The 15409-nt window shown below is 48.1% G+C and overlaps 1 protein-coding gene across 5 annotated transcripts in view; it reads left to right on the forward strand.

Moving 5' to 3' along the window:
• ARMH3 (armadillo like helical domain containing 3) overlaps positions 1-13873 on the forward strand; it is a 215110-nt gene extending 201237 nt beyond the window's left edge. For 4 of the 5 annotated variants that reach the window (XR_004028954.1, XM_003255385.2, XM_030807990.1 and 1 more), the window contains 2 exons: positions 9559-9675; positions 11851-13873. Coding sequence is in view for 3 of the 5 variants with exons in the window: in XM_003255385.2 (XP_003255433.1) it covers positions 9559-9675; positions 11851-11943 (210 nt within the window). In the remaining 2 variants the exon portion in view is untranslated. Of the gene's footprint in view, positions 1-9558; positions 9676-11850 lie in introns of those variants that run through there. The other variant, XM_030807977.1, reaches the window with a different exon arrangement.
• The last annotated feature ends 1536 nt before the right edge of the window (positions 13874-15409 follow it).

A 15409-nucleotide genomic window follows, 5' to 3' on the forward strand; every position in this document is an offset into this window, starting at 1 on the left:
TACCACTTAACATAATTGTTAGAACGCCATCAAGAGGCTCTGCCTAGGCTGGTGTAATTGCAAGGTTGGGGATAGACCTTTATTGCTTATGGGAGAAAAGAGGGCTATTCCTCATTAGGAGACATATAACCAGTTCTGGGAAAGGCCTGGTTTTAGGAAAATAGAGCAAGAGTGGGAGGCTAAATTTAGTCCTTTCAGTGAAAATAAAAGATAAGACCTTCCATTTCTCTTTCAGTCTCTTGCCCAAGTTTATAGAGCATTTTAGACCCAATAACAAATCCAGAGAAGAGAATTAGGCAATGCCTTGAGTAGGTCATTCTCATTTTTGTAGGAAAAGTTGTCTTCCTTTGAATCTGAGGAAATTTGCTGGGTATTAGAAAGAAGATGACTTCAGCCTTTCTGGCCGACAAATGGTATATTTGACTTATGATATTGTCTCTCCAGGATGATGAGAGGGAGATTTCGTTGTATATTTACCATTAAAAACTGCCTGCAGCTTTTTGGACCTTCATCTCCCCTCTAGCAGTCCATTTGCCAGTGACCATTGTTGAAGGCCTAAGGTATGTTCAGCACTATTTTTTTTTGAAGTGGAGTCTCACTGTCACCAGGCATGATCTTGGCTCACTGCAACTTCACTGAACCTCCTGGATTCAAGCGATTCCCCTGCCTCAGCCTCCCGAGTACCTGGGATTACAGGCACATGCCACCACTCCTGGCAAATTTTTGTATTTTTAGTAGAGATGGCGTTTCACCATGTTGGCCAGACTGGTTTTGAACTCCTGACCTCAAGTGATCCGCCCACCTCGGCCTTCCAAAGTGCTTGCATTACAGATATGAGCCACCGCACCTGGCCCAGCACTATTTCTTTTAGGGATAAGACAATTATGCTAGGACCAGGAGATCAGAAAGGTCAGAGCAGTGAACAGCTTAGAAAGGTGGTGTGGGAGCAAACCTGATTATTCAGTCCTTCTTTTTTTTTTTCTGTATACCTACTTTGTGGTCCAGACTTCTTGCTTCTTGATTCTGTGGGCACCAGGATAGATGTGTCCCAAATCCTGAAACATCATGAGGAATAAACTCCATTACCCAAGTTGCCGTGGAACAAACTCATTATTTCTCCATTATCAGCTTGCAGAATAAGTAGTGCCTGCCCAGCCCCCTCCACATTATGGGAAGGAGAAGCAAGGGCAGTGTCTGGACTTAGCCTGGTGATGCTCTTGTTTATGTTTTCAGAGTTTGATGACTCAGGCTGTCCTCTCCTGCTTTGTGGAAGAAATGGGTTCAAAAAATCATATTCTCTAGTGAGTAAACAGCTAAAGTAGAACAATGATCAAGAATCCAGTGGGACAGATAGATGGAAATTATTATGAAAATCCTATAAAAAGCCTTTTTATCTTTTTTTCCTCCTGATTCCATTTTAACTCCTTTATCTCTTTCAAGTCATCCAGAGATTAATTTTTTTATGATTAGGAGTTGGACAGGGTTAAAGCAGAACTGCATGGAAGTGGAACAGAATGATGACAGTCTCTTTGGGAAAATGGAAGATTAGCTTGGAGATAGAAGCATTCATTGTAGAAGGGATTTATTGAATCTTTCAACATCCCACCCCGAGCCTGAAGACCGCAGGATGGCAGAGGCCCAAAAAGCCCAATTAAAGATCAAAGACCTTTGAATTTCAAGCTTCTATCTAAAATGAGTATTGAGTAATCAAAATAGCAGCCAAAATGAGATATTGCTGACAGTGAGTTTGGAGTGGTCTATAAAATTTTGTTGGTTTACACCAACAATCAACAGGGTTGAGCAGGGTGTTCAACTGCTAGTATTGAAAATTGTCAAACCCTGGAGCCCTAAGGAGCTGGGTAGTCATTAAAGCTCAAACAGCAAATCAAGGCTTCACCAGGTTATTTTCTTAGCTCTCCACAAATCATACTTTCAAACTTCTTAGGAGAAGCAAGTTTGAATTCCTTGAATCTTTGGTCTCTGAAGGCCAAGTTTAGCCTGTAAACCCAAGAATGTGCCCCAGGTTAGACCAGCCTGCACTGGGTTGGGCACAGCCTGCACTGGGTTGAGCACTAGGAAGAGCACTGGATTGAGAGGAAATTCTGGCATATAATCCCAGTTTTATGACTTTGGGCAATTTACAATCTTTCTGGACATTTATTTCTTCCTCTGTGAAATAAGGGCCATGAACTAGCTAAGTGATTTCAAAGGCACCTCCAGAACTATTATTTTTTCCTTTATATATATATTATATATACATTTACATATAATACATAAATATATTTTTTATAATGTATTTTATATAAATATATATATGTATTTTTTTCACACCTGTGATTCCAGCATTTTGGGAGGCTGAGGTGGAAGAATCACTTGAGACCAGAAGGTCAAGGGTGCAGTGAGCTGTGATTATGCCACTGTACCCCAGCCTGGGTGACAGAGTGAGATCTTGTCTCAAAAAAATAAATAAAACATAGAGATGGGGTCTCGCTCCGTCATCCAAGCTGGTCTTGAGCTCCTGACCTCAAACGATCCTCCCACCTCGGCCTCCCAAAGTGCTGGGATTATAGGTGTGAGCCGCTGTACTTGGTCCAGAACTATTATTTCTGTGGTTTTGTCCATGTAGTAGCACTTGGCCAAAAAGAGGTATGATAGCTGGGCGTGGTGGCTCATGCCTGTATCCCAGCACTTTGGGAGGCCGAGGCAGGCCAATCACCTGAGGTCAGGAGTTCAAGACCAGCATGGCCAACATGGTAAAACCTATCTCTACTAAAAATACAAAAATTAGCCAGGAGTGGTGGCAGGCACCTGTCACCAGCTGCTTGGGAGGCTGAGGCAGGAGAATCACTTGAACCCAGGAGGTGGAGGTTGCAGTGAGCTGAGATTGTGCCAGCCAGGGTGATAGAGCGAGATTTTGTCTCAAAAAAAAAAAAGAAAAAAGGTATGATTTTCCATATCACTGTCCTCAGATGCTAGGAATAACTCCAGGCCCTCATGGCTACCATGTAACCAGCTGATTCATCTTATTTGAATACATCAGACACTTTTTCTTTTTTCCCCTCCCTCACATCAGATACTTCCATTGTCTATTTCCGTTTTTTCTATTTGTTTCCATCTCAATAGCCTTCATGCATTTGGCACCTTCTATTTGCTAGGCCCTATCTTTTTTTTAATATTTATTTTGTATACTATCTCTAATCTTCATAATGTATGAGAAGATAGTATTAGGACTATTTCACCATTAAGGAAACTAAAACCCAGGTCAAAGTCATATAACTAGTAAATGATGGTTCAAAATTTGAACCTAGGTTTCTGATTTCGTAGCCTCTTTATTCCCTACTACCATCCTGTTAGGTTCCTGGTTTATTTCCTATTCTGTAAGAAGTCTCTGTAAGCTTCTCTGTTAGTATCTTGTGGTCTCAGCCTCATCTGGCAGCCTGGCCCCTAAGAAAGACCATACATGTTGCCCTGGTTGGGAGAGGGCTGGTGGCAGCCTCACATGTTTTCCCCAAACAGGTTAAACTGTAGATGTCAGCTTAAATTGAGAAGAAAGTAATGAACACAAGTTTGCTGTCAGGTCGCATCCTATTATTTAGGTGTCCTCTCACTGTTATTCTGCTGGGAATTCAGGTCAACAGAGATTCGAAACTGAGTAATTTTTCAGGTACAAGGCAAAGCCCTCTGGCATTGAGACTGAATAGCCATTGCCAGGAACTTTTCCATGTTGGTGATTCTTGTTTTGCCGCTGCTACCTTCAGGGTAGAATTTAGTTTGTGTTTCAAAGGCCTTGCTGAAATAAATGGAACACAGGGTACTGAATACTCTGTGAGGAATGCATATTATGTGTGCTAGGGTGTGTATGTGTCTGAAACCTTGTCAGCAATTTTGAACTAACCTTGTGCACTGGGATCTCATCTACTTCCTGTCTTGAAGACATCCTCATCCTGATGTGGCCAACAGCCTCACAACCTGCATCATTCAAAGCCAGGCCTCTTTGCTTAGTTTTTCTTTAGTATAACCTGTGTCATTTTGCACTATCAAAGTTATACTGGCCATTCTCTGAGTTCTGGCTGATGCCTTGCTAGTTACACTGAAAATGGTGAGGTCACTGTGGGAAGCTTGCTTTCACATTGCATAGACAATGTTAGCCCAGCGCAGTGGCTTACGCCTGTTATCCCAGCACTTTGGAAGGCCAAGGCAGGCGGATCATGAGGTCAGGAGTTTGAGACCAGCCTGGCCAATATGGTGAAACCCCATCTCTACTAAAAATAACAAAAAAAATTAGCCGGCATGGTGGTGCGCACCTATAATCCCAGCTACTCAGGACGCTGAGGCAGGATAGTTGCTTGAACCTGGGAGGCGGAGGTTGCAGTGAGCTGAGATCACGCCATTGCAGTCCAGCCTGGGCGACAGAGTGAGACTCCATCTCAAAAAAAAAAAAAGAATAGACAGTGTTGTTTCCTCTTCACCAGAATCTGCCATAGGCTGAATGAAGATGTATGAGGCCCTAGCCCCTGGCTTATCGTTAGAACGATCTTGAGACAGCCAGAACTCCAAATACTCCTTGTCACCAGAAAGATTTTCGTTATAAAATTAGTAACCATTATTGACTATTGATTATGTACCAGGCATTGTACAATTGTTATCTCATGTTATCCTCACATCAGCCTTATAAGATGTAGATGGTGTTGTCTTCATTTTATAGATACTGAAAACTGAGGCTCAAAGACATTAAGAAACTTGTATAAATTTATTTTGCTAATCAGTGGTTGACTGGGAACTAAAATTTAGGTCTCTGACCTCAATCCTATGTTCTTGATGGCTTTGCTGTCCTCTCAGGCCCCTTACCTCCAGAGGCTTCAGGGGCAGATGTTTAGGCCCTCCCAAACATTGCCCACTTTGTTTTCCCCTCGCCTAAGTTGAGGCAAAGTGTTTTAAGGCAAAGAAGAGGGCATGAGATACTTGAAACTGAGGCCATTTGTGTGTCCCTTGTCTTCCACTTGAACCCAGAAGATGTTCCCTTGTGGTGAAGAATCACTTATGCACATAGAATCTTTGGGACAGTTTGAAATAGGCAGGTACTTCCTGGACTCTGAAAGTAGTTACTTTTGAGTCATAGGAGCTGTCTAAGTAGCTGTGTAGCCATTGGGATGACAGTGTTTCCGTCAATTGTATGTTGCTTAAAACTTTTATTCAGGAACTTAAAAACTTTTATTCCCATGTCATTTTAGGAAGGTGAGTTCAAGTTCCATTTTATAGAAAAAAGGGCTGAGACTCGCAGATGCTAGGTGAATTGTCTGAAGTCCCATAACAAGAGTAGGACTCCCAGCTCAGTTAATTTTCTTTTTTTCTTTTTTTTTTTTTTTTTTGAGACGGAGTCTCGCTGTGTTGCCCAGGCTGGAGTGCAGTGGCATGATCTCGGCTCACTGCAACCTCCGCCTCCTGGGTTCAAGTGATTCTCCTGCCTCAGCCTCCTGAGTAGCTGGAATTACAGGCGCCTACCATTGCACCCAGCTAATTTTTGTATTTTTAGTAGAGACGGGGTTTCACCATCTTGGCCAGGCTGGTCTCGAACTCCTAACCTCGTGATCCATCTGCCTCGACCTCCCAAAGTGCTGGGATTACAGGCATGAGCCACCGTGCCTGGCCAGCTTAGTTAACTTTCTATCAGGCTCTCACCACGACCCAAGTGTCTATTTCCTAAGGGTCACAGGTGGTGATGTGAGGATTCCTTGGAGAGCATGTGACCTGTAGGTGACTTACTGGCTTTGAGGCTCCTTTGGGCTGAGGTGGTTGACATGATTCTAGGAAGCCCACAAGCCCAACGGCCGATGAAAGAAGGTAGCCTTGTGTTTGCGGGGGCGCAGACTGTTACCTGATGGATTGGAAAGGGATTTCAACCTGAGAGGACCTTTAGAGTTGCCAGGAAGCAGATACTGAGGCTGCAAATTGTGGTAAGCCTCAGGCCTTTAGGCAGAGGCTCTGGGAGATGGCCCTCTGCCTAAGTGTGGCCCTCACCATGTCCCAGGCCAGTGCTGAGACTCAAATGAGACATGTTCCTTAAGTCTGAGCTACAGAAAGCGAAGTCCCAGGCTAGGCAAGTACCTGCCAGTGTTCTGAAGTCTTGGATGGGTTGGGGCCCAGACCTGAGCCTAGAATGTCTTTTTCTTTTGTGAGTAAAAGAAAAGTGACAAGGGCGGGAGACAGCAGAGACTAGATGAACTGACAGGCAACTTTCCTCGGGTATAAGAGGAAGAAAGGAAGTAAGCCCACAAGAAAGGGCAGGGAAGGCTGGGCGCTGTGACTCACGCCTGTAATCCCAGCAGTTTGGGAAACCGAGGCAGGTGGAGCACCTGAGGTCAGGAGTTCGAGACCAGCCTAGCCAATATCGTGAAACCCCGTCTCTACTAAAATTACAAAAAAAAAAAAATTAGCCGAGCGTGTTGGCAGGCGCCTGTAATCCCAGCTACTCAGGAGACTGAGGCAGGAGGATTGCTTGAACCTGTGAGGTGGAGGCTGCAGTGAGCTGAGATAGCACCATTGCACTCCAGCCTGGGTGACAAGAGCAAGACTGTCTCAAAAAAAGAAAAAAAAAGAAAGGGCCAGGGAAGGGGGAGGTGGCAATGGGCAGTGGCTGGACAAGAGGAGAGCTGAGATCATGGGCACTATAAGTCCAGCCAGGCTTCTGGATTTCCTTCTTTTTTTTTTGAGACAAGGTCTTGCTCTGTCATCCAGGCAGGAGTGCAGTGGCACGATCACTGCTCATGGCATCCTCTGCCTTCTGGGTTCAAGCAATTCTCCTGCCTCAGCCTCCCAAGTTGCTGGGATTATAGGTGTGCACTACCACTAATGTTTGTATTTTTAGTACAGATGGGGTTTCACCATGTTGGCCAAATGGTCTCGAACTCCTGACTTCAGGTGATCCACCCGCCTCAACCTCTCAAAGTGCTGGGATTACAGGCATGAGCCACCACGTCTGGCTACTTCTGGTTTTCTTCCAAGGAGCTAGTAGCTCAGGGACCTTTTCTGCTCTCACCTCCCTGTAACAAACTAAACTAAACCATGCTGGCAAAAGCCAGCTTTATTGGGGTAGGAAGAAATCACTCTTCTAAGTGAGACCTTAGACCTTCTACCGTGCCCTGGCAAGAGGAGAGAGTCTGGGTGATCAAAGCAGCCTTACCTGCGGCCTGAGGCTCTGAGGATGTAGTCAGAAGGTACAACCATCTCTTCATGTGCAGTAACCTCTTTCGCAGAAATTAACTTTAGCATGATGTTTGTCCTTGGCACTTGACACTGCTCAGGAAAGGCTGAGCCCAAGTTGCTCGGTCTTAAGCATTGCTGAGGCTCCCCAGATTTCAGGGCGTAGGAAAACATGTATTATTCTATTCTGCCTGGTTCCTAGGGGCTGATTCCATCTTGGAGGAATTTTGCCTCTTTCTGGGCTTGAGCCATTCACTTCTGAGCCAAGACCTTGGCTGCAGATATTCCAGCCACGAGTGCAGCCCACGTGCATGAGAGGACCAGATTACTTTGTGGGTGACTGCTGTTGCTGGGTACCAGTCCTCCTGCCTACAGAACTGACAAATGGAATGAGAAGCAGAGGAACCAGCCTATACTACAGTCTGTGGGACACACCAGGCAAAATGATCTTGTAGAGCTGGGTGTCTGAAGGGAAGAAAGCTGGGCCAGACCTTTGCCCTAGCTGTTCCGTTCCTCCCAAACCGAACTCGGTAACTCTCCCATAGGGACACAAGCCTTCCCTGTGCCCTCCAGCCCTTCTCTCTCCTCAGGAATTTTTGGCAGCCAGAGTGTTTGCTACCAAGTGAAGTCTGCCTGGCACAAATTTGGACTGGTGCAGGGAACATTGCAGAGGCACCTTTGGGCCCCTCAGGAGCCTGTCCTCCATCCTGACTCTGGCTTATTTCCTCTTCCCAACCCCCCACCCCCTTCTGTCAGAGCTGTGTGTTCCTTGTCACTCACTAATTCCTCCAAGCTGCCTACTGAGCAGGGAGCTCTCCACGATGCCATAGGCTTTCCTCCAGGTCAGATCAACTTCACTCCGATAATCAGAGTGAATGATCATCCCCTTTCTTGGTCTCCCCTTTCTTCCTAGCTCACTTCTTCTGATTTGATGTGTAGTGCCTCTCTCCCGACTGTCCTTGCCTTTGATTCATGATCTTATAAGCTGAAGTCACATCTGGCCTGGCTATGAACAGTCCCTTCTTTCTGTAACCACAGATAGTCAAGGTTCCTGGAGTCAGTGGAAGTCTGAATCCTCCCCGCATAGAAAATCAGAGAGATGTTGTGGGAGAAAAACCCCACAGAACAAAGGCTCTAGCTTAGTCTTGAAAGCATACCCTATATCCAAAGGCTGGGATGCCCTAAAGTTCAATCCAGGCACTGGATAAGAAGACTGAGTTGGCACTGAGCAATGAAAACAAGTAGCAGATGGTGCTGAGGAACATCCCAAGACTGAAGAAATGTGGTTCCCAGAACGGGAGAAGGAAGGAGACATTGGCAAAGTCTTACTCAGCAACTGTGACAGCCTGACCAGGGAAAGCTTCAGGATAAGCCTGAGAGCACATTTGTGGTGTCAGGGATACTGGTGAGCTGAGATGCTCACTGTTCTGTAACCTCTTCTCATGCTCTTTTACCATACTCAGAGTAAATAGACTTGGTGGCCAGGCTGGGCTGGTCAGGAAAGGCAGGGAATATAAGAGATTAGAAAGTCGCAGTGGGTGCAGTGGCTCACGCCTGTAATCCCAGCACTTTTGGAGGTCAAGGCTGGTGGATCAACTGAGTTCAGGAGTTAGAGACCAGCTTGGCCAACATGGAGAAATCCCGTCTCTACTAAAAATACAAAAATTAGCCGGGCATGATGGCACGCACCTGTAATCCTAGCTACTCAGGAGGTTGAGGCATGAGAATTGCTTGAACCCAGGAGGCAGAGGTTGCAGTGAGCCGAGATTGCACCACTGCACTCCAGCCTGGGCGACAGAGTGAGACTCTGTCTCAAAAAGGAAAAAAAAAAAAAGAGAGAGAGATTAGAAAGTTGGCCAGGCTCAGTGGCTCACACCCGTAATCCCGGCACTTTGGGAGGCCAAGACGGGTAGATCACCTGAGGTCAGGAGTTCGAGACCAGCCTGGCCAACATGGCGAAACCCCATCTCTACTAAAACATATAAAAATTAGCCAGGTGTGGTGATGTGCCCCTGTAGTCCCAGCTACTCGAGAGGCTGAGGCAGGAGAATCGAATTGCTTGAACCTGGGAGGCAGAGGTTGCAGTGAACTGAGATCACGCCACTGTACTCCAGCCTGAGCGACAGAGCAAGACTCAGTCTCAAAAAAAAAAAAAGGAGAGAGAGAGAGAGAAAGTGGTCCCAGAAACCTGAGGCATCGCTCCCTGTAGCCAGGCTGTTTTCTGGAAGATAAGTAATGAGCAAGGTTTCTTGGGGGTGTTGTCGCAGACCAAACCCAACCCAGTAGATCAGCAGAATGGGGCTAAGGGATGTGGGATTTGCATGACCTAAGCCCTGCCTGGCCCTTGATGTCCTCCAGGTGCTGGAGGTGGTGAGAGCCAACTATGACACGCTCACGCTGAAGCTGCAGGATGGCCTGGACCAGTATGAGCGCTACTCAGAGCAGCACAAGGAAGCTGCCTTCTTCAAAGAGCTGGTGAGTGCCCCACCGCCTCTGCCTGTGTCTTAGGGGCCCGCCCCCAGCCACTGAGTTCTACTGTGCAGATGGGCCTCTAGGGAACAACTGCGGTTTGCTGAGGGCAGATAAAACAAGACTTGAGGGGTCTGCTGGGATGGGGTTTGCAACTTCTCTCCCCCACTGTACCAGGCAGTAAGAGAAGATGCTATTAGAGGTAGTATTGCCTACTTCTCCTCTGCAGCCATGGAGACAGCCCTTGCACAGCTCCAGCTGGGCCTGGGGTTTGATGTGTGTTCCCAGGAGCAGATCTGGCTCATTATTCCTTAACCTGTCCTCAGGGCAACTAATAAGAGTAATTAATTCTTCCCCTTCTTATGGAATCACTTCTTCCTAAACTCCTAACTGGCCACTGGTCTGAGTCCCCTCCCTATCTAGTTCTCCAGTCTCCACTCCCTGCTTTCCAATCACTCAGCTTCCTGCAGCCCCCACCCGTGGGCACTTGGAGCCATGAACATTTGCTCTGCCTCCTACTTAACTTCCCAGTCAGTGTCTCCACAGAGCTAGCCCTATTGATGGTCCCTTTTCTGCCCTGTGCTCTGAGCTGTTCTCAAGAAAAGCTCAGCGCCCCCTGCAGTCCTGTAACCCTACCAACTTGGTTTACACAAACATCCTGGCTGGGGACGGAGACCAGGACATGCAGGCCTCGGTACCCACTTCCCCTGTCCTTAGTCCTCCCTCTGCTGGGGCTGAACTTGCATCAGCTCAGCTTTTACTTACCCCATGCCAAGTGTGGTGAAGGCACTGCGTTTTAGATCGTTTGTCTTGTGCTAAACACAGCCCAACTCTGATCCTGACATGACATTCCTCAGGATTTTGGACTTCCACAGGGTCAGGAAGACATGCTCTGGGATGAGTTAGTTTGGAACACAGAAACCATTAGTGTAAAGTGATAGCAGAGTAGAGCATTTTTATGGGATGGTTGGCAAGTCTTTAAGTTGATGTGGAGGAAGTTCTGGGAGCCAATGGTTAACAGAGAGCAATCTATGAGGAGCTGGAGAGGGTTACAGGAGCGGTGTCTCGAGGCTCTGAGACACTCGCCACGGCCTTACTCAGTTCTGCTCATATTTGTTCCCCTGGCACAGGGGAGCAAAGAGGGTCTGGTCCAGTTTGGAGCTAATGAGCTCAAGTTTCCTGCTGTTTGCCATGCTGCCCTTTCCTCTGCTTCCTTCCTGACGACTTCATTAAGTTTCCTGTAGCATAGCAGAAATTGAAGGAAAGCTCCTGAGACTTTGGGGCCCAGGGCAGACACACTGTCCTCCTCCTTCCCCTTTTTGTTTCTCAGGCAATCTACACAGGTATTTCCTGTGGGGAAATCTCCTTGAAGAGTCTGCCAGATTCCTCTTGGAATCCTCTCAGAGTAGGGACTTGGGCCCTCTGACATTTTCTCTACGGGCTTTTCCCCTGCTGACCCAGGCAACACTGGGTTAGGGTTCTGTGGGTAGAGAGTATGTGAGGTGAGCAGTGGGCACACAGCAAGGATACGCCCCAGACTTCCCTTTCAAGTGGGCAGGCATCTTTAGAAGGAGTGCTAGACTAGGAGTTAAGAACCCTCGGCCCTGCTCCAGAGCTGGGACTCACTAGCAGTGTCACCTGGCCCTGGCCATTGAAATTGGCCTCCTTGGATCCTACCCTTGCCATCTGTGCTAGAAAAGGACTGCATCTCTAAACGCTCCTTCCAACCCAAAAATGTAAATAAATCCAAAGGGAGAGTGAAGAGACTAGAAACACATCTAAAGAGAGGTGGCTCTAGAGCATGAGTCCTCTGGCCTCAGTTTCTCCTCCTCCATCAGATCACTGAGCAGCCCAGTCCCCCTTCTGCATAGCCAAAGCAGAGACAGAGGCCAGCCTCAGCCCTCCTTTCTTGTCTGTGCCTGCTTCTACCTCCCCAGGAGCCCAGATGCTCTTCTTACATCCTCTAGAGTTTGTTCCTGTCCGCTCTTCTCTCCTTCCCTGCTGTCAAGGAACTGTTTGCTTATTTGCCTGCAGGGATAATAGCTGTTAAGGGTTCATTTCCTAAGAGAGAGACTTCTAGTGCCCCGTGTAGCAGGCACTGTCCTCTGCCGTTTAGAACTGACTCTTTCCTGTTTTCTCTCTGGCTGTGCCCTCCCACCTTCCCCAACTACCCTTTCCCAGGTTCGATCCATTAGCACCAACGTCCGGAGAAACCTGGCCTTCCACACACTCAGCCAAGAAGTCCTGCTCAAGGAGTTCTCCACTATCTCCTGAGGCCACGCCTACCTGAGCAGCCTCTGACTGCCCTTACCCATGAGGATCTTGGGCTGGAGGGGGAGCGAGGGGAGAGGGGGCTGCCCCTGAGGTTGGAGAGAAACACAGATACCAAGTTCTCTTGGTGAAGACCACACTTCAATGGAGCTCGGGCAGCAGGGGCAGGAGGGTCAAGCCAGGGATAATCTTATTTGGGGAGGAATGGGTGGGCACAGTGTGGAGAGGCCTCCAGGAATGTGGGGACTTCCAGAGTGGGCTCCCTAAACAGCCCCTCACATTTCCAATCTTGAGGTTACAAGCTGTGGCTACTGAGTAATTTTCGGGAGCTGGTGAGGCAAGCCTTGGGGTAATGCCAGCATCCTGAAAGTCAGTGGCTCTGCCCGGCTTCTGAAAACAGATCAACTCTCAGATATAGCTGGAGCTCCTGCTTCCTTTGGGCCTGGGGCTGTGCTTGGCTTGAAATCTGTGTCTCCTGCCCCCACTGGCACTTTGTCCAGCCATCGGGACCTTTGGCTCAGATTTAGGGTAAGATAGGAGTAGTGTACTTTTTCCTTTTTTTTTTTTTTTTTTTTGAGACAGAATCTCACTCTGTTGCCCAGGCTGGAATGCAGTGGTGTGATCTCGGCTTTACTGCAGCCTCTGCTTCCTGGGTTCAAGCGATTCTCCTGCCTCAGCCTCCCAAGTAGCTGGGACTACAGGAGTGTGTGCCACGCTCAGCTAATTTTTTGTATTTTTAGTAGAGATGGGGTTTGACCATGTTACCCAGGATGGTCTCAATATCCTGAGTTCGTGATCCACCCGCCTTGGCCTCCCAAAGTGCTGGGATTACAGGCGTGAGCCACCACTCCCAGCCAGTTTTCCTATTTTCTGAATTCAGAATTGACTTCTCTGGGAAAACTGGAGATGAGAATCTGCCCAGTGCTCTGCTGTCCGGCCACCGCCTTTTGAATTTTAGTTTTGGCACCAGGAATACCGTTAGCTTTCCCCTTCTGGCCCATTTGACTCATCAGCACAATAGGGTCACAACCTTAACTTTTCATTTCTAATCTGGTTTACTGTCTTTAGGGTGTGTATGAAATAAACATTGACAGGCTTTCTGGAGCCTTCAAGGTGCCTACTTTGCTGGTTCCCTTTCCAGCAGCTCCCCCGCCTCCCTAGCCCCCCCTCCTCTGGCAGCCTCTCCTGCCTCTGCTGAGCTCCCCTCCACGTGTTCCACCCCCTTACCCTGCTGTTGTTTACATCTAACCTGCCTGAGAATTTCCTCTGGGGAGGAATCTGTTCCTGTCATGGTCTAGTGCCTGGAAGGGAGAGAACTTTCTGGGGGTAGGGTGCCCTCCATCTGAAACAGGCCAGGTGAGCATCATGCATAAGGCCTCCATTCTGTCCACTCAGATTCTGGGTGGGGCCACAGGCAAATCTCCTGACTTCTGGGGAGTTGCCTTGTGGTTCCTTCCTTGGATAGCCTCCACGGAACCACTATAGGCTTTCCCCACAGCTGCCTCTGAAATAGCTGCTGCTTCAAGATCCTCCCTTTTTAAAGCAGTTTCTAAAGCCCTCAGGATGGCAGGAGCAAACAGCACTAGTATATTCTAGGAGTAAGTGCAGGAATTCAGCAGTAAGAGCATGTCTGGGACCACCTGGGCTGCCATCCATTTAACCTCAAATCTCTTTGGGATACTTGCCCTCCCTGGGAACCAGAGTTCTGGCTCTAACATTGAGCAGCTATGCACTAGTTCCAGAGAATCCACTAACAGGCTGCCATGTGTAGATGTAGGTTCTTAAGAGATCACAGGCTGGGTCATCTGATCACTGGATGGATAGCTCAGCCTGGGGCATTTAGTGTTTTCCCTGGTGATAAACCCCCAAGGCAGCTGGATCTGAAGCTGGTGGCAAGTTGAAATTATTAAAAATTGATTTGCGTGGGACTGTCTTTAGTGTTGCTTTTTTTTTCTTAATCTCTGTTGCCCAGACTCATTCCTCAAAGATAGAGGTAAGGTAATCTCCTAGGTGCTGCTCCCATCTGGCTAGGGGACCCCTACCCGCCCTTGTGAACTCTCCTCCTTCCTCTGAGTCTCCTGGCCCTAGTAGAGGTCAGTTGGGTTCGGAGAGCTGTAACCTCTCTTGCCCTCTGGGTAGAAGGAGGGAGAAGGGAGTTAGTTCCCTTATCTCCAAACTTAGTAGTATTGAGGCAAGCCAACCCATTTGGCCACTTATGGATTCCTGCCAGCCTTTCCTCCAAGTGAACGAGGACAGGGCATGGGGCACTAAGCAGAGGGCTCCTTGCCCTCCATTGGCTCCTTGCCCTCCATTGTAAAGGCCCTTCTCTTGACCAGTTTATTCACATATACCTGTTCCAAGAACTCCAAATGAGAGTGCCCATTCTCTCCTGGAAATGAACCTTAACAGGAGCTGCCCAAGCACTTTCTATGCCCAGCCTCTATGCCAGGTCTGTGGAGGCTCCTCCAGAGCCAAGGGAGATCCAAGCGCAGGGCATTGCTCCTAAAGACAATCTTACCCTCAGCCACTTGTACCCCTCTTAGGCCGGAACTCCTGCCACAATTCCTGCTGGGTTGATTAAATCAAGTGGTTGGAAATTAAAGCCAATTGAAGAGATTAAGTGTGCTTGAGTCACTTTAAAGTTTTTGGTCTTAACAGGTCACTCCTTCAGACCCACCAGACAAGGTCCCCTCATCCTCATGGCAAGGGGTTGGGGGGCTTTTGAGTGTGGAGCCCAGGAAGCATCCTGAGGAAGGTCAGACCTGTGGCGCTCAAACATTCAGGATCCATTCCTGGGTGATGAGGGAGCCCAGCTTCCGTGCTAGCCCTGCCTTTGGAAAGGAGCTAATCTTAAGGAAGGGGTTTCATAACAAGGGCATTTCTTTCCTACTCTGTATCCTGACTTGGATCCCCAAACCTGTCAGTTGCTCCCCATATCTGCTGGAAAACAAGGAATCTAGGACAGGACAGGTGACAAGAGAAGGCAGAAAAGTTGCTGTGGGGGAGGAACAAAAGAGCAAGGATGTCTTGAGAAACTGACCTGGTTCACTAGTTTTTTTATCTTCCTAGTCGGCCTATCGGGGGTCATTAGATCAGTGAAGGAGGCACCCTGAGAGTGAATAGGTTCCAGAGACGGGGTCCTGGAGTGGGTGAGAGTTGGGGTCCTTCTGGAACTTGAGAGAAGACGAAATAGTAGTCCATTGGCCCACGATGAGCCTGCTAATATTAGAGGCTGGGTTGACTCTTCCTTTGCATCCCTAACCTGCTTTAAGCACGGTGGGGACTGTCTGGGACCACGAGAGAGGCATACACGGGAGGAGGAACAACAGAGAAAATACAGGCTGACGTGGAGGCAAACGGAGCGGGGACTCAGATATGATACCCCAGGCTCTGCCTCAGCCAGAACTGTGCTGACTAAGGGGGAAGCGGTGCCTGAGAATTGGGGGCGGGGTTTCCTCTCAGTGGGGCT

Source organism: Nomascus leucogenys, chromosome 3, assembly GCF_006542625.1.
Source record: "Nomascus leucogenys isolate Asia chromosome 3, Asia_NLE_v1, whole genome shotgun sequence".
Taxonomy (NCBI): domain Eukaryota; kingdom Metazoa; phylum Chordata; class Mammalia; order Primates; family Hylobatidae; genus Nomascus; species Nomascus leucogenys.